Source organism: Elephas maximus, chromosome 26 (genome assembly GCF_024166365.1).
Source record: "Elephas maximus indicus isolate mEleMax1 chromosome 26, mEleMax1 primary haplotype, whole genome shotgun sequence".
NCBI classification, from domain to species: domain Eukaryota; kingdom Metazoa; phylum Chordata; class Mammalia; order Proboscidea; family Elephantidae; genus Elephas; species Elephas maximus.
In genome coordinates this window covers 14922067-14942937 of record NC_064844.1, presented here as the reverse complement: position 1 = coordinate 14942937, position 20871 = coordinate 14922067, and the positions used below count along the sequence as shown (strand labels likewise).

The 20871-nt window shown below is 42.6% G+C and overlaps 1 protein-coding gene across 1 annotated transcript; it reads right to left on the bottom strand.

Moving 5' to 3' along the window:
* Window positions 1-371: 371 nt before the first annotated feature.
* On the bottom strand, window positions 372-16454 carry STPG4 (sperm-tail PG-rich repeat containing 4). Its single transcript, XM_049870154.1, has 5 exons — window positions 16147-16454; window positions 14396-14455; window positions 12677-12934; window positions 686-750; window positions 372-441 (listed from the first exon to the last, which is right to left on the bottom strand). Exons 1-5 carry the CDS (start codon window positions 16246-16248, stop codon window positions 372-374), a joined length of 555 nt encoding a protein of 184 aa, XP_049726111.1. The 5' UTR covers window positions 16249-16454.
* Window positions 16455-20871: the final 4417 nt, after the last annotated feature.

The following is a 20871-nucleotide window of genomic DNA, read 5'->3' as shown; positions in this document are numbered from 1 at the left end:
GGAGACAGATGAAAACAGAATAAGTAAAATTTTAAATACAGTGCATTAGACAGTGATGAACGCTATGGAGAAAAAAAGAAACCAGGAAAGGAGGACAGGAAATTTCGAACAGACGACTAGGGAAGACCTCACCAAGAAGGTGACGTTTGACTCAAGACCTGAAAAGAGGGGAGGAGCCAGATATTTTCTTCTTTAACTTGTTATATATAGGTGACTTGCTTCGAAATCCCTAGTATGTATTCAGATATCCTTTAAATCAAGTACATTAATCATTCATTGTTTATCTACTATAATGAGCAAAATGTTAACCCTGATATATCAAAAGGGACAACTACACATCTTAAACATTGAATGCATCATGAGATAATTGTTTACAATATACTCACAGGAATGAAGCAGCCTGTTGGGAATCTTGGAACTGTAGAACGAAACACAAAGCCCCTATATTAAAAAAGAAAGAAAGGGAGAAAGAAAGAAAGAAAGAGATATGATTTTCTACATCTCTTTTTTAAAGCGAGGATTGTTGTTAACATTATTCTCTTTAATCAAATATTCAAAAATGCAAATCTGGGTATGATGGGCATCAATGAGGTTTAAATGCCACTGGTATTGGTTGTTAGGCATGTAGGTAGAAAGGCATGAGAAAAATTATTAAAAGGAACTTAATTAATAAGTATATGATTACCTGGAAGAGTACTTGGGAACTGGTGGGGGAAGAATATCGTATTGTCCCGGTGAAAGCTGCACTGTCTACACATGACAGACAAGGACACCAAAAATAGATTAATACAGGTCTTAAGATCTCTTCATTTTATTATCTGTCATTCATCACCCTTTTTTAAATGACAATATTGCTGTTGTTAGATGCCACTGAGTCAGCTCCACATGCCGACCTCAAGTGATAGAGTAGAACTGCCCCATAGGGTTTTTTTGGCTGTGATTTTTTTTTTTTTAATCTTTACAGGACCAGATCACCAGGTCTTTCTCCCACGGAGCTGCTGGATGGGTTCAAACCACTGGCCTTTCAGTTAGCAGCCAAGCACTCAACTGTTGCACTACCAGGGCTCCTTTTTATGGCCATACAACATCGTATAATTTATTCTCTGTTTTAATAGTGCAAAAGGTACCTTTCCAAAGGTGCAGCGTCAAAACATTCAACACATATTCACTTTTCATGATGAAGTTTATCCCAGTATGCCTGAGATTCCACGTAGAAAAATGCTGTAAATGTACTGTATTCAAGAAATCAATCTGACCACCACTGACTGAGCCTGTTCTGTGTGGGCACAGCACTGTATTAGGTGTGGTGGAGAACACAGTGGTGGGAAAGATATGGCCCTTGACTGGCAGGAGTGAAAAGCCTCTTACATAAACAATTATAATACAAAACACCGTCATCAGTGTGAAGACAGAGACTGGAAATTTTGGGGAAAGATTAAATCCAACTGGGTGACCTAAAGGCAGTAAAGATGATGAAATTTGAGCGAGGCTTTAAGGAAGGTGGAACCCTGGTGGCACAGTGGTTAAGAGCGCAGCTGCTAAGCAAAAGTTTGGCAGTTCGAATTCACCAGCCACTCCTTGGAAACCCTATGGGGCAGTTCTACTCTGTCCTATAGAGTAACAATAGGTCAGAATTGACTTGACGGCAATGGGTTTGGTTTGGTTTTGATTTTAAGGAAGGTAGGGCTTCCTCAAGGGAAGGAAGGGGGGACAGTCCAAGAAGAAAGAGCCTTCCATAAAAGACTGTCTCTCTGCTCATTGCTAAACTTGCTGCTAGATCCCTGGGTGGCTCCATTGCCCCTGGCTCTGTGGATACTAGCCCAGAGATAGGAGAAGAAAGGCTGGAGAGAGGGATATGTGCAGGGGGTGAGCGAGAAGGAAGGAGAATGAGAAGTGGGGAGGAGACAACTGGCCAGACCTCCAGAACTTCCTATGTTGAAGGAGCAAGCAGGAAGGAGCTATATTATATAAGATCCTAGGAAGTATCCTTGCCAAGGCAAACAACCCCCTCCCCCCCTCACCAATTATGTCTAAATTAAATTTTTAAGCACAATACTGCCATTGTTGAAGATGAGGCACCGGTATCCTGGGATTATCTGCCACGTGGAAGCTCAGCTATTATATTTCCCCCTGCAGCTGTGTTTCACATGTTAACGCACAACTTTGATTGAAGAGGCAGCTTTTTGTGGGTACAGTGATGGTGACAGTAAACACACATTTTATGATGAAACGCCCACATTGTCCTGGTGCGCCTGCGCCTTTTTAGTTGCTCACTTGACAGAGTAAACACTGTGGAAATGCTGGTATGATTTCATCATACCACAAGAGTATAGAAACTGGTACTTTAAACGGGGCTGTCTAGGGGGACAGCAACTTTCTATTTTTTTCCTTTGATGGTGGTTATATACAGGTGCTTGCTTTCCATTTACTTTAAACTGTCCATATATGCTTTATGCTCCTTCCCCTGACTGTCTTTCTATCTGCCTATCTCTCTGTCCATCCATCCATCCATCCAACCCTCTCTCTCTCTACCCATTGATCTCACTCACACACATACACACAAACAGGAGAAAGAAGAACTGGGGAAAAAAAAAAAAAAACTCTTAAAGCAGCTGTTTCTTCATCTCTGCTCAGCAATCCACATCAGATTTCTGTAATGAAGTGCTCATGGAAAAACTCTTAGAGAGCATTAGTCTGGAAAGGAATATTGGTTACCATAACATCTATATTTGTCCTACCTCACTTGGCATTAGCCATTCTTTGCAATTTAATATGGCTGAGAAGGCTCATTTTTTCCCATAAAGTCTCAAATAGTCAGCTGCCTTTCATAAGAGACGACCGATCTGCACATTGCTGAACTTGTTGCTAACTATCTGGGTGGTCCCATTGTTCTCGGGTCTGTGGCTAATATATAAATGTTCACTTTCTTTTCTATTTCCCACATATGCTTCTCAGTTCTTCAGAGTTTCAGAGAATCTAGACAATGTGCCCATAAAAATACCAGTTGTTGATGTTTCAGTCCATGTTGATTGGACACTCAGAAACCTTGCAATAGCTTGGAGTCATAACAATGGCCGGATACTAGTGCGGACACTTAATTCAGCAACACTGGACCAACACCATCAACGTCAGAAAACTGGAATATCGAAAAAGTCAACCCTACTTATTAGGCTCTTCTCTGTGTTGCTGTAACGATATTTTGAGAATCCAGATAGTAAACGTTGTTGTTAGTTGCTACCAAGTTGATTCCAACTTACGGCAACCCCATGTGTGCAAATCGAATGGTGCTCCCTAGGGTTTTCAAGGCTGTGACCTTCCGGAAGTAGATTGCCATGTCTGTCTTCTGATAAAAAAAAAAAAAAAAAACCCCAGTGCCATTGACTCAATTCTGACTCATAGTGACCCTATAGGACAGAGCAGAATTGCTCCCCAGAGTTTCCAAGGAGCGCCTGACAGATTCGAACTGCGGGGTACAAAAGGAAACAAACTTTTTGTTCCTATCAGAATAATCCTAAAGTGAACGCAGTCAAAGGGCGGCAGGTGCCATATTTTCAGGTCCCACCAGTAGAAATTCCATCCAGTGCCTCTTCTCTCTGAGAAGTTTCTTGTGTCACATGGAGGCATCTCTGACTCACTGCTCAGGCTTCTTTATGGTCTCAGAAATAGACAACATAAGACTTTAATTTTAAAAAAAGATGCTTGCCTAATGACACCAGTGATATTGTTCTGAATTTTACCAATGCCCTGTAAGTTTCATTGATTCCAAATGGACTAAGAGCCCCAAATGAGTCCTAATTTCTCTGTATGCAGCTTCCAGGCCTCATTCTCATTTGCGACCTCTTGACACATATGCAGAGCCCAGGGGTCACAGTGGTTAAGAGCTTGGCTGCTAACCAAAAGGTCAGCAGTTCAAATCCATCAGCCGCTCCCTGGAAACCCTATGGGCCAGTTCTACTCTCTCCTATATGGTCGTTATGAGTTGGAAACCCTATGGGCCAGTTCTACTGTCTTCTATAGGGTCGTTATGAGTCGGAATCGACTTGACAGCAACGGCTTTGGTTTGGTTTTGTTGACATATATGCATGTGACAATCACCACTTTGTCTTGTCCTTGGTCAGAGAAGTTCAGCCTCAAAAAATATCTGCTAAATAAGGTAACTTTCAGGGTCACTTTTTCCATTTAAATAAATAAGGAATTGTCTCATCTTCTTTAAGTTTTTTTATTTTAGTTTTTCTCTTTGTTATCTCTACATTTAAATCTTGAGTTCCAAAGGCGACAGGCACTCTCCCTAACCCAGCCAGCTTCCATCTATATAGAGAAAGTGCTCAAAATCGCTGCCAATTTTGAATTTAAAATGAGTATCCAGATGGCTGGTTTTTTCTAAACAAAATTTACCATTTACCATTCTGCTGCACACACTGAACACTTCAGGGAGGGTCCGCAGAGAGAGATGCGATGGCCAGTGAAGGTTCCAGAATGCAAATGAACTATGCTATAAATATTGGGCTTCCTGAGGTTTTCTTTTTTTTTTTTTTTAATATACTGGGGAGATGCTTCCATATGAACACATAAAGATTTACCTTTTTATTCTTAATGGTTGCAGAGTATGTCATTTTATGGATGTACCATTATTCAACTAGTCCTCTAGTTAAATACAACAATAAACAATGCTGCAATATTATATAAATATCTTGCTGCACTTTTGTAAGACCATTCACAGGGTAAATTCCTGACAGTGGAATTGCTGGGTTTAAGGCTATGTGCCCTTAAAACCTTGCTAGGAATTGCCAGATTGCCCTCTAAAGTGTTTTAAAGTCCCCCAAATTAAAAAAAAAAAAAACAACAAAACAAACCAGTTGCCATCGAGTCAATTTCAACTAACAGCAACCCTACAGGACAGAGTAGAACTGCCCCATAGGGTTTCTAAGGAGTAGCTGGTGAATTCGAACTGCCGACCTTTTGGTTTGTGGCTGAGCTCTTAACCACTGTGCCACCAGGGCTCCAACTGCACAAACAGTGGATGACAAGACCTGTTTCTGGATCCCCTTTGCTAATAATGGGTATCATCAAACTTAAATTGTTGATCACCTGATAGATCAAAAATTCTGTCTCACCGGTTTATGTCTTCCCTTTATAATTATTTATTCGTTTAAAGCCAAGCATCATTTTGTTTTTTAGTTATTCACATCTCTTTTGTGAATTGGTAGTTCATGTCTTTTGCTCATTTTTAAAGCTAGAATATACATTTTAGTTCTGTAAGAGAATATGACTCATTTTACCTTTTGAAGCAAGAGTGTTGAAGCCAGACAGTTAGTAGTCAGTTTTCTTGAAACTCTTGCATCTTCACAGATGCCTTCTTTTAGATTAAATGACTTTGCTCACTTTGATTCACTGTCAATGGCCTGGGGCTGTATCACCATCTTCTCCCTGTCTGTTCATTGTAGGGAGACTGAGGAACCGTGTTCTGTCTGGCACCGACTTCATTGACTTCAGGGGGCTCTGAAGTTCTCCTAGCATGCTGATTTTAAGCTTATACTTTAAACCTCCTGTCTTAGCCTGGGTTCTCTAGAGAAGCAAAACCAGTAACATGTATACACACATAGAGAGAGATTTATATCAAGGAAACAGCTCACGCAATTGTAGGGATCCCAAGTTCTTGGATCAGGATAGAGGCCTTTCCCAATTCATGGAGCCACAGAAGCTGGCGAACCCAAGATGAGCAGGTCGGAGAGCAGGACTCTTGTTCACAGGCTGTGACAGTCGAGGAGTCCCCAAGGTCGGCAAGGAAGACCTCAAGGTTTCTTCTGAGTCATGTAGCTGCTGGGGCTGGTGAGCCCAAGATAGGCAGGTCGGGGAGCAGGACTCTTGCTTGCAGGCCATGAAGATCAACGAATCCCAAGATGGAAAGGTAAGCTGCTAGTTCAAGTCCCAAGAACCAGAGGTCAGACAAGAGACAGCTACTGGATCCAGAACAATCCAACAACCTTTGCAAGGTGAGCAGAAAGGAAGTAGGCGGCAGAAGGTGGAGAGATGAAGGCTAAGGGGGCAGTAAGCCGCCACAGGCCCTACCCCCACCGGTACCCCCCGCCGGTACCGCTCAGCAGATTCCATCATGGGGGTGATCACATATCAAATTTCAACAGGAAAGTGATCACAACATTATACAACTGTCAAAACACTGAGAACCATGGCCCAGCCAAACTGATGCACAATCTTAACCATCACACCTCCCTTTTAAATCACTTGGTCCATGTTTCAGTTGAAAATATGAGCAGTGCATTTTAAATGGTACCAGACTTATACTCTACAAGGTAGAGGTGCAGAACAGCACAACCTCACTATAGGGCATTTTGGCAACGCATCTCAAAAGTCTTAGACTTCTACATACACTTTCCCCAACAATTCCACTTCTATGCCCAACTGTGGGAATGGCTGAGTATATTCGGGTATGTCCATACAGTAGAGTACTATGTGGCTATTAAAAATCACGCACAGAAGAATGCAAAATGGGTGGAAAAGGTTCACAAATATATTGCTAAGAAAAAAAAAAGTGCTGGCTTTCTGCTGGCCGACTAGGTTGTTTGGATGAATATCCCATTACAGACAACTAGAAATCAGGGATAAAATACTAAAGACAATCAACCCATGAAATTTCTGACAAGATAATAAAGAATATTAAGACCCCAAGCCAAGAAATAGCCAGAGTCCAGGGAAGTTAGTAGCCTAATTTTGCCCTAAGGATGCTTGCTGGTCCAGGCTAAACTCAGTAAAGAGACAGAGCTGGGTGTGAGGGGCTTCAGCGCCCTGAAGGGACCCAGAGGGCAAAGCCTGGGCCCATCAATGATGGGGGTCTAAGGGGACTCGCGCCCACAGGAAGCCAAATCCTTAAAAGGGTACTTCCTGAAAGTAAACCCTCCTACCTCACCCCATTGCCAGGAACTGTAGAGACAGTTGCCTTGGAGCTAAGCAGAACTGGGAGAAGGGAAAGAAACCCACTCCTGAGAGACTGTAATCATGAGCTGCTCCATTCCATGGATTTCAGCCCAAATTCACACCACTGGGGAGATCCCCAAATACGTTAACAGCACACTGAAAGCGGTACCAGACCAGTGGTTCTCCTAAATATTAGCAGAGCCAAAAGCAAATCTTCTCTGGAGGAAAACATTTTCATCTTAGGCCTTGAGAAATTCACGAAAATACTTTTTCAAGAGCAATGAACAACATGCAGTCAAAGGTAATCACACTTGGCAATGAAACAGTAAGGCCCAGCCAGATTTCAGATACTTGAGTAATCGTTAGTTCATTTACTCATTCAACAAAAATTCAGGCCCTGTTTTAGATGCAGAGATATAGCAGTGAACAAAACAGATAAATATGCATGTCCTCATGAAGCTTCACTCTCACGGGGGGAGACAGACAACAAATAACAAATGTAACCAAAAACCAAACCCGTTGCCATCAAGTCAATTCTGACTCATAGTGACCCTGTAGGACAGAGTAGAATTGCCCCATTGGGTTTCCAGGGGCTGTAGCTCTTAACCACTGCCCCACCAGGTCCCCAACAAATGTAAAGTAAAAGTAAATTTATAGTATATTTAGTGGTTGTAAGTGCTAAGGAAAAAGAATAATAATAAGAGGGTAGGGAAGATCAGGACTGTGGATGGTAATTGTAAATGGTACTCACTGAGGCGATGCTTGAACAAAGCCTTGAAGAAAGAGATAGAGTGAGCCATAAAGATATTTGGGATAAAAACACTTCAGAAAAAGGAAGTTCCAGTGCAAAGACCCTGAGGTGAGTAAATGACATGTTCAGTAAGCAGCCAGGAGGCCAGTGGGGCAGGAAGAGAGGAAGAGGGCGTAGAGTAAGAGATGAGGTCACGGATGAAGCCAGTTCACCACAGACCTGACACCTCTGAGAAAAACCACACAGGTCACACCCACATTGTGAGGATCCCAGTGGTTCTCAAAAGGGACCACTTTCTTTCTTTCTTTTTTTGTTTTTATTGTGCTTTAAGTGAAAGTTTACAAATCAAGTCAGTCTCATACAAAAATTTGTATATACCTTGCTATGTACTCCTAGTTGCTCTCTCCACGAAGAGCTCAGTGGTTAAGAGCTACAGCCCCTGGAAACCCAATGGGGCAATTTTACTCTGTCCTACACTCCTTGTCTCCACCCTGTATTCCCCGAGTCCATTCAGCCAGCTCCTGTACCCCTCTGACCTCTCACCTACCCTCCAGACAGGAGTTGCCCACATAGTCTCATGTGTCCACCTCAGCCAAGAAACTCACTTCTCACCAGTATCATTTTCTATCCCCATAGTCCAGTCCAATTCCTGTCCAAAGAGTTGGCTTTGGGAATGGTTCCAGTCTTGGGCTAAGAGAAGGTCTGGGGACCATCACCTCCGGGGTCCCTCTAGTCTCAGTCAGACCAGTAAGTCTGGCCTTTTTACAAGAATTTGAGGTCTGCACTCAACAGGGACCACTTTCGCCACTTGGGGGCATTTGGCAATGTCTGGAGACATTTTTGCTTGTGACAACTTGGGGTGGGGGGGGTGGTACTGGCATCTAGTTGATAGAGGCCAGGGATGCTGCTAAACATCTTATAATTTACCAAACAAAATCCCCCCAAAAGAACTACCCAGCCCAAAATGTTAATAGTGCCAAGGCTGAGAACCTGGATTAGATAGACAAGTGGAGAAGTCAAAAAGGCAGTTGAACATACAAGTCTGGCGCTCAAGAGAGATGCATGGGCAGGAGATATAAATCTGGTACTCATCAACCACAGAGAGTGTTCAAAGCCTTGAGACTGGATGAGATCAGCAAGGACGTTAGTGCAGACGTGGCAGAGGTCTGGGTGCTGGGGCACAGAAACATTAAGAGGTCAGGAGAAGGGGCGGAACCAGCCCAAAGGGCTAAGAAGAAGTGCCAAGAATGAGGTTTGGGGAGGAGGTGCTAGAGGTCTGAAAAGAGGGAAACAGTGATAAAAAGTCACCTTGGAGAGTAGAAGAGTAACAGGACTAGAGAAGTCCACTCAGTGCCCCTTTCACTTGAGATGAAGAGCTTAAATGGGACCAGTCATTCAGTTACATGGATGCAAGTACAAAGTACACAGAGTAAGATCTGACCAGGGTTGGGGCTTTGCCAAACAAGTAAGATGAGTCATCTGGGCAAGGGAATTGAGGGCGAAAGTAGGGCATAACTCTAATGCCTGACTATGAGCGTTAAACTTTGCAAGGAAGGGGAAAAAAAACGAAGGTATTGAGAAGCAGTGACAGGGCGGTCAGATCAACGGCTTATAGGCTGGGAGGAATGGAAAAATTGCTAGGGTTGAGATATAGAGGGAGTGAGGTAGAAGGATAGGACAAGGTGGCCAAAGAGTAGGATACATGTAATCGACACTATGGAGGGCTGAAATAATTGGTCTTAAAAAAGTCTAACGAGCGAGTGGCTGAGGTAAGGTAGAAGAGAGTTCAAGAACCTGAGAAGCCAGGCTGGTGGAATATCATCTACGTGTGTGTGGGAATTATGAAAGAAGTAGTGGAGAGAGTGGGGAGTCCCTGGGTGGTGCAAATGGTTAACTTGCTTGGCTGCTAACCAAAAGGTTAGTGGTTCAAGTCCATCTAGAGGCTCCTCAGAAAAAAGGCCTAGCGATCTACTTCTGAAAAATCAGCCACTGAAAACCCTACGGAGCATGGTTCTACTCTGACACATTTGGGGTCGAAATAGGTCAGAGCCAACTGGTTTCGTGGAGAGCGTGACCGTGAGCAAAGGAAGCAAAAATCATCCAGGAACAAGGGAGAGTAACCGAGGCCGCACTGGGGGTAAAAAAGCCGGTCATAAAATTGTATATATGGAGAGGGATGGCCCCATTTTTGTACATATATTCTACAATGAAAACGTATTCTTTCTTGATAAGAAAAAAGTTATTGTAAAAACTAAACTGCCACCTCAAATCCTTTTTGGAAAGGGCCAGATACAGATAAATATATGCATACAAACACACACATATATATACATACAAATTTCATGTATGTGTATATATATATATATATACATGTTTGTTGTTCGGTGCTGTTGAGTTGGTTCTGACTCATATATATATATATGTGTGTGTATATATACGTATATAACAGCAACAACAACAAAAGCTCAAACCCACCACTGTCAAGTTGATTCCAACTCATAGCAACTCTACAGGACCGAGTAGAATTGCCCCATGGGGTTTCCAAGGAGCAGCTGGTGAATTCAAACTGCCAGCCTTTTGGTTAGCAGCCTGAGCTCTTAATCACTGTGCCAACACAGCTTATATATACATATATATATACTTGATAAGATTCTTTGATATAGATTCTCCAACTGAATTACATTCTCCAAAGTTGTTAAACTAATAAAAACTTTTTTATAAACAAAAAGCCACACTAACGAGGTATAAAAGTGTGTGTTCTATTAAAGCAGAGCATTGGAATGCTCTTCCGCCTTACTAAACAATAACGTGTATATTTCCAACTGTATCTACCTCAAATTCAAATTACTTTACTGAGTTCTTGTTATCAAAACACCCGAATTATGTGTTTTATTGGTGAGTGAGCAATGTTACTCCTGAATATCCCCCTGTGAACAGACTACCTATCATATACCTTTGAAATAGAAAATTAGGAAAACATTTAATTCTCCCAGTTTCTGGAGTCTGGTTCTTTGTGAGGAAGTGGAGAGGCAGGGGTGAAAGAAAAGAAACAGGAAGAGCCAACTTTCAGAAGTCTTGTCCATCCCTCTGGGTAAACAGAACTCTTCTACATTCTTCTCCCCTGTAAACAGTGGGCTTGAAACACCCCTCAGAGCCTCTAAAAGCAAGAAGAGAGGAAGCAGAAGGGAACTACACGGTGGAAGAAAACAAGAGACAATGACTTGGTATTTGAGGTGGCCAAAAGGACTTCGCATGGAGCAGTTACCTGACACCAAGCCATAAAAGTCTATGTATAATTTAGCGTCTGTATTCATTCACTGAAGTGAACAGGACAAGGTCTACCCAATCAACATTTATTATCCTGCTCTGTTTCAAAGTTACAATTTGTTAAGCTGTTGGATATGGCACGTGTTCATCCTGCTGAAAGCTTTTTGTCCTTTGTGGTCCTCACACCCCCTTGTACCTAATTCAAACCTCTAGCTGCAACGCGTTCCGCCTCGGATTACGGAAACAGTATTCTGATGAGGTTGGGAAGACTGTATTATTAACTCTTTCTAAATGAGAGATACTAAGGCAGGGAGACAGGGGCCCAAAGGTCCAAGAAACAAAGTCCAAGTCCTAACTCTGTCCCTTGAACAAGCTCTTCTCATTCCTCAGCATTTGCCAAGGCTGTGCCCCACACCTCACCCCCGCAAGTGCCCCCCTGCTCATTACCCAGGCCCAGAGCCACCGGGTACCTGGAAAGGGGACTGGAGAGTGGGCTGAAATTAGCTCAGAAGCCCTCAGGCAAAAGTACAGCTTCACCTACTTACTAGCTATGTGCTTTTGAACCAGTTCAGACCAAACCAAACCAAACCCAGTGCCATCGAGTCAATTCCGACTCATAGCGACCCTATAGGACAGAGTAGAACTGCCCCACAGAGTTTCCAGGGAGCACCTGGCAGATTCGAACTGCCAACCGTTTGGTTCGCAGCCGTAGCACTTAACCACTACGCCACCAGGGTTTCCTTGAACCAGTTACTTAGTCTCTACTCACCTCGGTATTCTCACAGGTAAAATGGGGATAAAGTCTAATCTGCGCATTTCAGAATGCTTGGGAAGATCAGCTGAGAGAATGCATGTGGAAGCCGGCACAAACATCATGCGTTATTCAAGGTCCAGCTCAAATCCTACTTAATCCCGGGTGGCTTTTGGCCTTTCAGTGCAGCCTGCACTGAACTTTCCCCTGGCATTTCCTGGCTACACTATCCACCTCAGCGCTTGGATCTATTTCGTCTTGTATTGCTGTTTAAATACTTCACAGTCAGGACACCTCCCCTCCACAGGGCCTAGCATAGCGCTGTAAGCCTAACAGTGCTCTTTGTTACCTACGGTACGGGTGAAGCTGTAGAGCTGAGTAGAATCTGACCCTCCCGGTGCTGCGGGGCTCATTTTTACACAAATATTTTTCAAAAATTAAGAGCATGCCTGCCAACCAAAAGGTCAGCAGTTGGACTCCACCAGGCACTTCTTAGAAACCCTGTGGAGCAGTTCTACCCTCTATGAGTCGGAATTGACTCCCTGGCAAGGGGTTTGGTTTTTGTTTGTTTTATGGTATACAGTTACATGCAAGCTCTAATAAGGATACTCAGCAAGAAGCAGAGTTTGCACTTGAAAAGAAGAGGGTCAACTGTATAAACTGGCCCAAACCCAGATAAATTCCCAGAGGCTCCCCAGACTGGGGGAAAACCACCTCCAGCCAGCACCTCCCCACTGTCAGAGAACCAAGAGGGAAACATTTCTCCCCATGTATTCTCCTTAGACCTCACAGGGAAAAATCTTGCAGGACATATTTGCCAATCAGGCAGCTGTTGTTTGATTTCTGTAGGAAATAAGACATTCTCAAAGTTTTTCATTTCTCCTGGGGACAATATACTCTATGTACACAGAGCATTTTCTTCAGGGACTCCTAGTAACTTTCCCACAAACACCAATCTGTTAACAGTGCATTACCTGATCTTTGTAAACCAGTGAGCTGGGGCTTGCCCGTGGTTTGTCTTTAAATGAATAAGTGGCCATTTGCTTCTTTAACAATTCCAGTGAGTCAGGAGGCATGTACTGGGGAATGTCATTTATGACTGGATTGTTTCTGTGCACAAGAGGTGGTTTTCTTCTTCCTTCATTTTTAAAATTGTAGGTTGCTATCACTGGATTTAATAAGGATTCTTCAATAAAGGTTTTCAAGTGGTAAGTGCCAGGTATAGGCGTATTCTGTGGAAAATTGACACAGTTGAGATCATTGAGCAAACATGTGACAACTTTTCAAATACCTTTTTTGGAAGGGTCATTCCTAAGTGGCATTTTTTCTTCATTTTACATTTTAATGAAATTCTATCAAATATAATAAGCATTCTTGACAGAGTAAGATTTCTAGAGAATCATGATTATTTATTTCCTTTCTCAAACAACTGGTAAATTAATACCAAATGGATCATGGCCATAGCTGAAGTGTACCTTCTGAAAAGTAACTGCAGGGGTACACTTAAACTTATGATTTAACTGGACCATAAATTCCAGGCATCTAGTAAGACCACTCAGGGTAGCTTCTACTGTATTTTATTTTATTTTTTTTTACAAGTATCTGAGTTTATTTTTAATTTTTTTATTGTTGTAAAAATATAGATAACACATTTGCAGGTTCAACATCTTTCAAGCATACAATTTGGTGCCACCAATTACATCAGTCACGTTGTGCAACCATCACCAACATGTTTTGCTAAATTTCCCTTCACCATAAACAGAAACTTAGTACTTCCTAAACGACCTGCCCCTCCTCCCGTCCCTGGTAACCTCTTTTATACTTTGATCTCTATGTATTTGCCTATTCTAGATATTTCATGTAAGTGAGGTCATACAATATTTGTCCTTTGGTGACTGACTTTCAGGATAGCTTCTTGACAAAATAAAAGTTATTCTACCTTTGCTTAGTATATACTATGTGTTGGTTTCCAACCCTCAAGTGGGAAGCTAAAGGATAATAGTATGAGGCTGGGATGAAGTGGCAGAGCACAGGGTCTAATGAGTCCAGTAAGAGGTTTGGTACTTCCAAATCTCAAACACGATGTGCCTAAACGAGCAGACCTGAAAGTTTAGTCGCTGTTTCTCCTGCAGCCATCTTTCCACGGAGCATGCCACTCAGCTCTGCCATTACAATTAGTTACATTCCAAAATCCTTGGACCCATGGGGTCCCTCTGTTGTCTAGGTATGTTAACAGAAAGTATTTCCAAAATCTAGAAATTATTTCTCTTGAGGGGGCAGGGGTCTTACGGTCATTTTTCAGTTTTGGACCATCTTGCTTTTGTACATGGACCATGTTAACAAAAGTTCTCATAGGCACTAGACCACCTAAGTCAGACAAAAACTGAAACCAAAACACCTTCCAGCATGTATTTTTTCTTCTTTGTGCACTCTTACCAAGATCATAAACTGGGATGACCTTATCTAGATTCCTATCTACAAAGCACCTGGATTCTCAGAGTTGCTTTGCTTTTCCAAGCTTTTATGGCATTGAAAATGCAAAGCTAACTTCTCACTCATATGCTGATACTACATAGATCTGAACAACCACTGTGTTCTTACCATTAACTGTCACTGACTTAAGAGGTAAGGCTGACTAAAATATTAATGGAAATAAGAATAATCTGAATTGAAAAGACTGAAAATATACGTACTGTTAGTGCTATTCTCCACCATCCTTCTCTTTCAAAAGATGATGACTTCCGGGTTGGTTTCTAGTAACAGACACAATATATGCTTATTCATTTGAGAGGCACTCTCTTGAAGTTTAAATATAATTTATAAAACAAGTACTTGAAGAAATTAACATCTTCACCAAATGGGTCAGTCGGTATTAAAATAAAAGCTGCATAAGGATAAATTTTGCCTGTAATGTTTCCAGAAATTGCTACTTTATGATCTTAGGTGTTTTTTTAAATATCTAAATTCCCTTTGGTCAAATGAGAGTAATAAACATCCTCATCTCACAGAGATGTTGCAAGAAAATATTAGATGTGATAAAAGCTGTGCTCTTAGGAAGGGTAAGAGTTGTATAAATCCAAAATTGTGTTACTACGAATTAGATTTTTGGCTCAGGTGATTCAGCTAGGTGCTCAAGGTCAAAGTGTATAGCTCTATCAAGGCACTATTGGGATACAAGTTCCCGGCAACATGGCAAACGTTGAGAAATGTCATTTCCTAGGTTTACATACACTTATCAAATGTGACAGCGCTCCAGTTCTCTTAGGCTTGTCCAGCTAGAGCCTGTGAAACTTGAGAGGCAGAATGATAAAAGAGCCAGACAGACTTGGACTTGAACCCCAGCTCTGCCATTTAATAGCTAGGTGCACTGGGCAACTTAACAGCCTCATAAGCCTTATGAGCCTCAGCTTCCACAGAGTATAAAAATAGGGCACTACCAGGTTTGGTGTCAGAATAGGGCATTATGTATACAAAGGCTTGCATTCACAACCAGCGCTCAATAAATGGTAGCCATTATTTTTAATGTCTCAGCTGCCAAGTCAAGAAGAGGATTACTTTAGTGTTCTGTGGTTTTCAAGGAAGCACTTGTCTTCCACAGTAAGTTCTAGGTAAAATCATTAATTATGGAGTTGTAGTCTCAGTTATAATGCTTTGTTATTACCATTAAATATGAGTTTCCTCAAACAGGAATGCATTAAAAATATAAACAATCTAATCGGGAAAATGGATATAATTTATTCTTCCTGTCTAGTAAGTTAAATCCACTGCATTTATGAGTACCCAGCAGGCTTTATTTTACTATAAGGTATGTGCATGTCTCTGCAAACGTTTCACACACACTGCTAAGTCTGAATTTCTTCCTATATGTTCCCTTTATTAGATGTCTGTTGACTCTTCTCTGTTGCACATTTATAGTCACAGAAATTGAACTTTCTCGGGCAGGTCAAGCCAGGTCTCCCCAAGCATCTCCACAGCGGCTCCATTTCTACCTAGGAACCAGGGAAACGAGGTGGGAGAACAGCGAAGAAGCCAACAAGACATGTGTCTAAAAGAAGTAACTAGTAACCGCCGTTTCATTTTGTCCAAAGCCGCTGGTCTGAACTCCACTCATCTTCTCGTCACTTTAAGTTGAAAGATTGCAGGCAGGTTATTTCAAAAGAAAGGTAATTTCAAATATTTTACCAATATTCAAATACGAGATAAAGCATGTCTGAAATACTGATACGGGAAGGGAAACCCCATTCTCCGACCGACGGAGGACAAAGTGAAAAAGTTGTGTCACCCAAGGCAGAAAGGTTAGAGAAGAAAACAAAACGAAGGAGAGATCCAGAAAGGTCCAGGAAGAAAGGCCCGCGGGTGACAAGTGGGGCAGGGAGAGACAGGCAGAAGAAGGAAAGAGAGCCGGAGGCGCAAGGGCCGGGATTCAGGGAGGCGGGAGAAGGGCAGCTGAGCCCGGGAGGACTCGGCGGTGGTGGTGGCGGCAGGAGGGAGGCCCCAGGTCGTCCCTTACATTGGTGGTGGTGAGGGTGATGACTGGCTGGTCCATGTCAGCCCCGCTCCACCTGGGCAGAGGCTGGCGGCTGGTTGCTAGGAGACGCCTCGGCCGCAGCCCCGGGGTGCGCGCCGGCCACCCGCCAGGTGGGTGTGTCTCCGGGGGTGCTGGGCGCGGGGGGGGGGGGTGGGGGCGCAGGAAATGGCGAGAGACGATCACGCACACGCGTCAGGAGTCGCCAGAGAGCCCCTCGGGTAGTATCTGCGCCAAGGGCAGCTTGTAGGGGCTTGAATGGACCCACATCTCCCACACTCCCTCCCCAAATCACCCCCAACCTACACCTTTAGGCAAGCTAAGTGGAAAAAGTATGCTTGGAAGTCATACTTAGCTTTAAGGCAAAAATCCTCCATAGCACTCATTTTCTGAGATTGACATTTGTTTTTAAGTCCCTCCAGATAAATCCTGGGAGGTGTGAGCACGGGACGCAGATGTCGCTGGCTGCGAGACCACAGGCCACCCCTTTCCGCTCCTTACAGTCTTCTCAAGGTCTTGTGGCTGTAGGTTCTTTTAAACCTGTTAACATTCTTATCTTTAAAAACAAACCCTCTCAACCTTAACAATTCATTTTATAGAGTATATACAGGGTCGCTGGTATTTCACCTACATGATCTCATTTAATCCTCACAACAACCCTGAGAGATAGGAATTAGGCCCACTTACGAGTGAGGGAACAGAGGCGTCCGAGGACGGTTCAGCACCCAGCATCACCCAGAGGCGGCAGAGTCAGAATTCCACCCCAGCTCTGGCTCCCAGTCTCTGCCCACTACACCATGAAGTTTGTTTCCTTTCACGAACTTTCAAGAAAACTGCGGATGCAACCTTTTCCTCACCTCCCATACTTTCTTAAAACCATCTTAATCTGACATGTGCACACAGCGTTCAGTTAAAATCGCACTTGCTGGACCACCAGTAATCTGTCAAATCCAACGAGGACCTCTCAGCTGGTGTCAGACTTGACCTCCATTTGTCATTGCTGTATTTTACTCCACTCCCTCATTCCTGAATTCCTCCCCCTCCCTCTACTACCAGGATTTGAACCCTGGCTGCATGTACTGACTTGCTCTCCTTGCCTGTTATCTACAAAGTTGGAGATAATAAACAGGTACCCACCTATATGATGTTAACTTGAGTAAAATGTTTGGTGCAGGACTTCAAACCGGTTCGAACCCCTGCTGAGAACCTGCATTTCCACCCCAGATGCCTTCAATCAGAACCTACATTTTAACAAGACCCTCCAGGTGGTTCTTCTGTACAACTTGCTGGGAACGTGTCGGAAATGCAAGTTCTCAGCAGGGTTCTAACCAGAAACGAACCAGTTCAAAACCCCATCCACAGTGTAGTCAGTAAATAAAGCCTATCATTATCACCTTTAGGAAAAATGCAAAACATTTGCAATCCTCACTTCTCTCCCTCTCATAGGACATTGCGCTGTTGCACGGTATTACACTTGCAAGCCCCAAATACACCACCTTCACACTTCTGTTGTCCTCTGACATGCGAGCCCTTCTGCTTGAAATGCTATTCCCCTTCTGGACTGCCTAGTAAACCTCAAGGGCTCAGCTCCTCTGGGAAGTCCTCCTAGACATAACCCCTCATGTCCCAAAAGACCCTGAGCCTATGTTTATTGGAGAACTCATTTTCACAAATCATGTCTCCAAACTTTAGATATACCCAAAATCAGAGTTTAATTTTGAGCCCTTTGAGCAAAGGAAGGACTAAAATGTATTGAATAAATGACTGACCAGTATTCCCCTCTATAAATAAAACCAGAGGGTGAACAGGGCTTTTCAAAAATGGTTGGGGTTTCAAAAGAGCCACAGATCTTGTTAAAAGTGCAGATTGAGTCAGGACCTAACAAGCTCCCAAGTGATTCTGTAGGCAACCTTTTGAGTAGCTAAAAACAAGGTTTCCCTCTAATTTCTCTTAAAATACTGGGTTTCCAGATTCATCTAACGGCCTTAAAAAGTCAATACACAATTAAAAAAAAAGGGGGGGGGGGACCGGACACCAGATTTGAAATCAAGAACTGAAATTTGAAGGGCTAGAGGCAAGTACCAGATTCCTCATAAATATAAGAGATTAATCACGTCCATCACTGTTCGTCATTTCCTTTTGCTGAGCCTGTAGAACTGGCTCAGCAGACTAGGGACTGGTACCCTAGAGACTACAAGAATATGATGACAGGTACAGAGAAGTCCAGAAACCCATACAAGGTGTGAAATAGAAGGGAACATCTAAAGGAGAAAATAGTTTCTCTCAAAAATAGAAACCGTATAGGTCACCAATTTCAAGGACTTAACCATAAAACAGAGTAAGCATGTCCTAATAAAATATTGCCCTGTACAGTATTACTCAGAAATGTTTGACTCATTTTTAGGGCATCATAACAGTAGTGTTAAACAACGGGGGACTTCTCTTTGAGAATACAAGACTAAAATAAGTAGAGCTCCCAACAGTGCTTCTGCTATGAAGCACGCTCTTTAAAATTTTCATCCTTATAGAAATTCTAGAGAAAATACATTATATTCGGATCGTCTTTAACTGCAAGTGGTTTCTGTTAAATTGTCTGAGCTAACAAGCTAGAGTTGGTATTAAGGAAAGAATGATCAATTACCATGACCATGCTAATATAAAACTGGTAAATAAATATGGTTAAAATTGGAAGGGAATGAGGATTTAGAATTACCTGGCTCCATGTATTACCACGTTGTAGGAAGCAGTGGAACTGAAATTTGAACCGTGCTCAGTTATGACTAGTTAAATTCTACAACTGTTCTGTAATTGTTTCCTGTGAAATCAAGATAATGCCCATTTTGTGACTTTTGTGAAGAAAACAAGACCGTAAAATCGGCAATTAACATGAAATACAAAAGTGCCCCCAAATGTGTTTCCTCTTCCATCTTGTTACCCACACCTCTTGGCTTTATATAAATTGCGTACTGTTGGAACTGGAAAAGCACAAGGATAAACTTCGCCCAATTCTCTCATCCTACAGGGTCACAGCTGGGTAAACAGCACAGTAACATACACTGACTGAACACTTCCCCCAAGTGCTAAAGGCTACACTAAACCTTTTGCCCGCGTTATTTCACTAGATTTTTATAAAGGCCCTGAGTTAGAAACCAACTGGGTAAATTATGCCCATTTCACAGGTATAACCAAGGCTCGTATAAGACTAACCTCTTCAAATCCACACGCTGCTGCAATACACAATGCTTTAACACCCTGGAGATAATGACACCCTGGAGATAATGCCAACAATGCCCATCCTCTCCCCAAATACCTGAACCTTCCCTTTGCCTGAACTCTTAGCACATCTAATGAACGGGCCCGATAGAGTGCACAGCTAGATCATCCTACGTTAACTGAACCTTCTGCCTAATGTATGATGTAACACCCTCACCCCTTTCAGGATCGTCAATGCCCATCATTTGCCTCCCCGTATCTAAAACGTTTACCACTATTTTCCTTCACTAACTATCCAGTTTTCTGTTTTCTGGTAGAACTAATAATAATGGTATTAAAATAGTCAAAAATGGGCCACATAATGAATTGCCTCCTGGGCAATTAAATACCTTGTGGCTATAAAAACCAAGTAACAATTATACTCAGTGTTTTAATCTTGGCTCTGGTTTGCTATGGAATCTTTCATTAAGTATTTAAAAGGTAGTTAATAAAACAAAGACCCTGATCACTACCTTCTGAGTGGCTGGAATTAGAGAGAAAGCAATGGTAGAACCCAAGCAAAAACGAGAACAAGGTCTGTTGTCGTCAGGAGCCATCAAGTTGGATCCAACTCCTAGAGGTCCTGTGTGAACAGAGCGGAATGCTGACTGGTCTCGCGCCGTCTTCACAATCCTTATGTTTGAGCCCGTTGTTGCAGCCGCCGTGTCAATCCATCTCGTTGAGGGTCTTCCTCTTTTTTGCTGACCCCCTACTTTACCAACCACGATATCCTTCTCCAGGGACTGGTCCCTCCTGATAACACGTCCGAAGTACATACGACGAAATCTCACCATTCTCCCTTCTAACAAGTGTTCTGGCTGTACTTCTCCCAAGACGGATTTGTTCATTCTTCTGGCAGCATAGAGTATTCAATATTCTTTGCCAATGCCATAATACAAAGGCATCCATTCTTCTTTGGTCTTCCTTATTCATCATCCAGCCTCCACGTGCACATGAGACAACTGAAAATACCACTGCTTGAGTCAGGCGCACCTTAGTCCCCAAAGTGACATCTTTGTTTTTTGTAACATTTTAAAGAGGTCTTTTGCAGAAGATTTGCCCAATGCAATTATGTTGTGTGATTTCTTGACTGCTGCTTCCATGGGCGTTGATTGTGGATCCAAGCAAAATGAAACAAAGTTTAGTCACTGCCAATCCACTCCTAAAGATACATTTTTTTGTAAAGCACCTTGCAGATAAGCAGACACAACAAAAAATTCTTATGGTGGAAAAATTAAGAAAGCAAAATGAGTGGAAGATTAGGAAATAGAGATAATGACCCTCGCCCCACCTAGATTTGGATTGTTGTGTTAACACTCAAACATTCAAAAAATGATTGTGCTTTCTAAAGTCAATATGGAAAAACGGATACCAAAGTTGACAAACACACAA

Excerpts from the sequence above, each read along its gene's own strand:
- STPG4 (XM_049870154.1), bottom strand. The coding sequence starts at position 16,248 with ATGGACCAGCCAGTCATCACCCTCACCACCACCAATGTAAGGGACGAC. Across the intron at positions 751-12,676 it reads CACTGGTTTACAAAGATCAG|ACAGTGCAGCTTTCACCGGG; the intron begins GTAATGCACTGT and ends TGTCATGTGTAG. Across the intron at positions 442-685 it reads GTTCCCAAGTACTCTTCCAG|GGGCTTTGTGTTTCGTTCTA; the intron begins GTAATCATATAC and ends TTTTTAATATAG.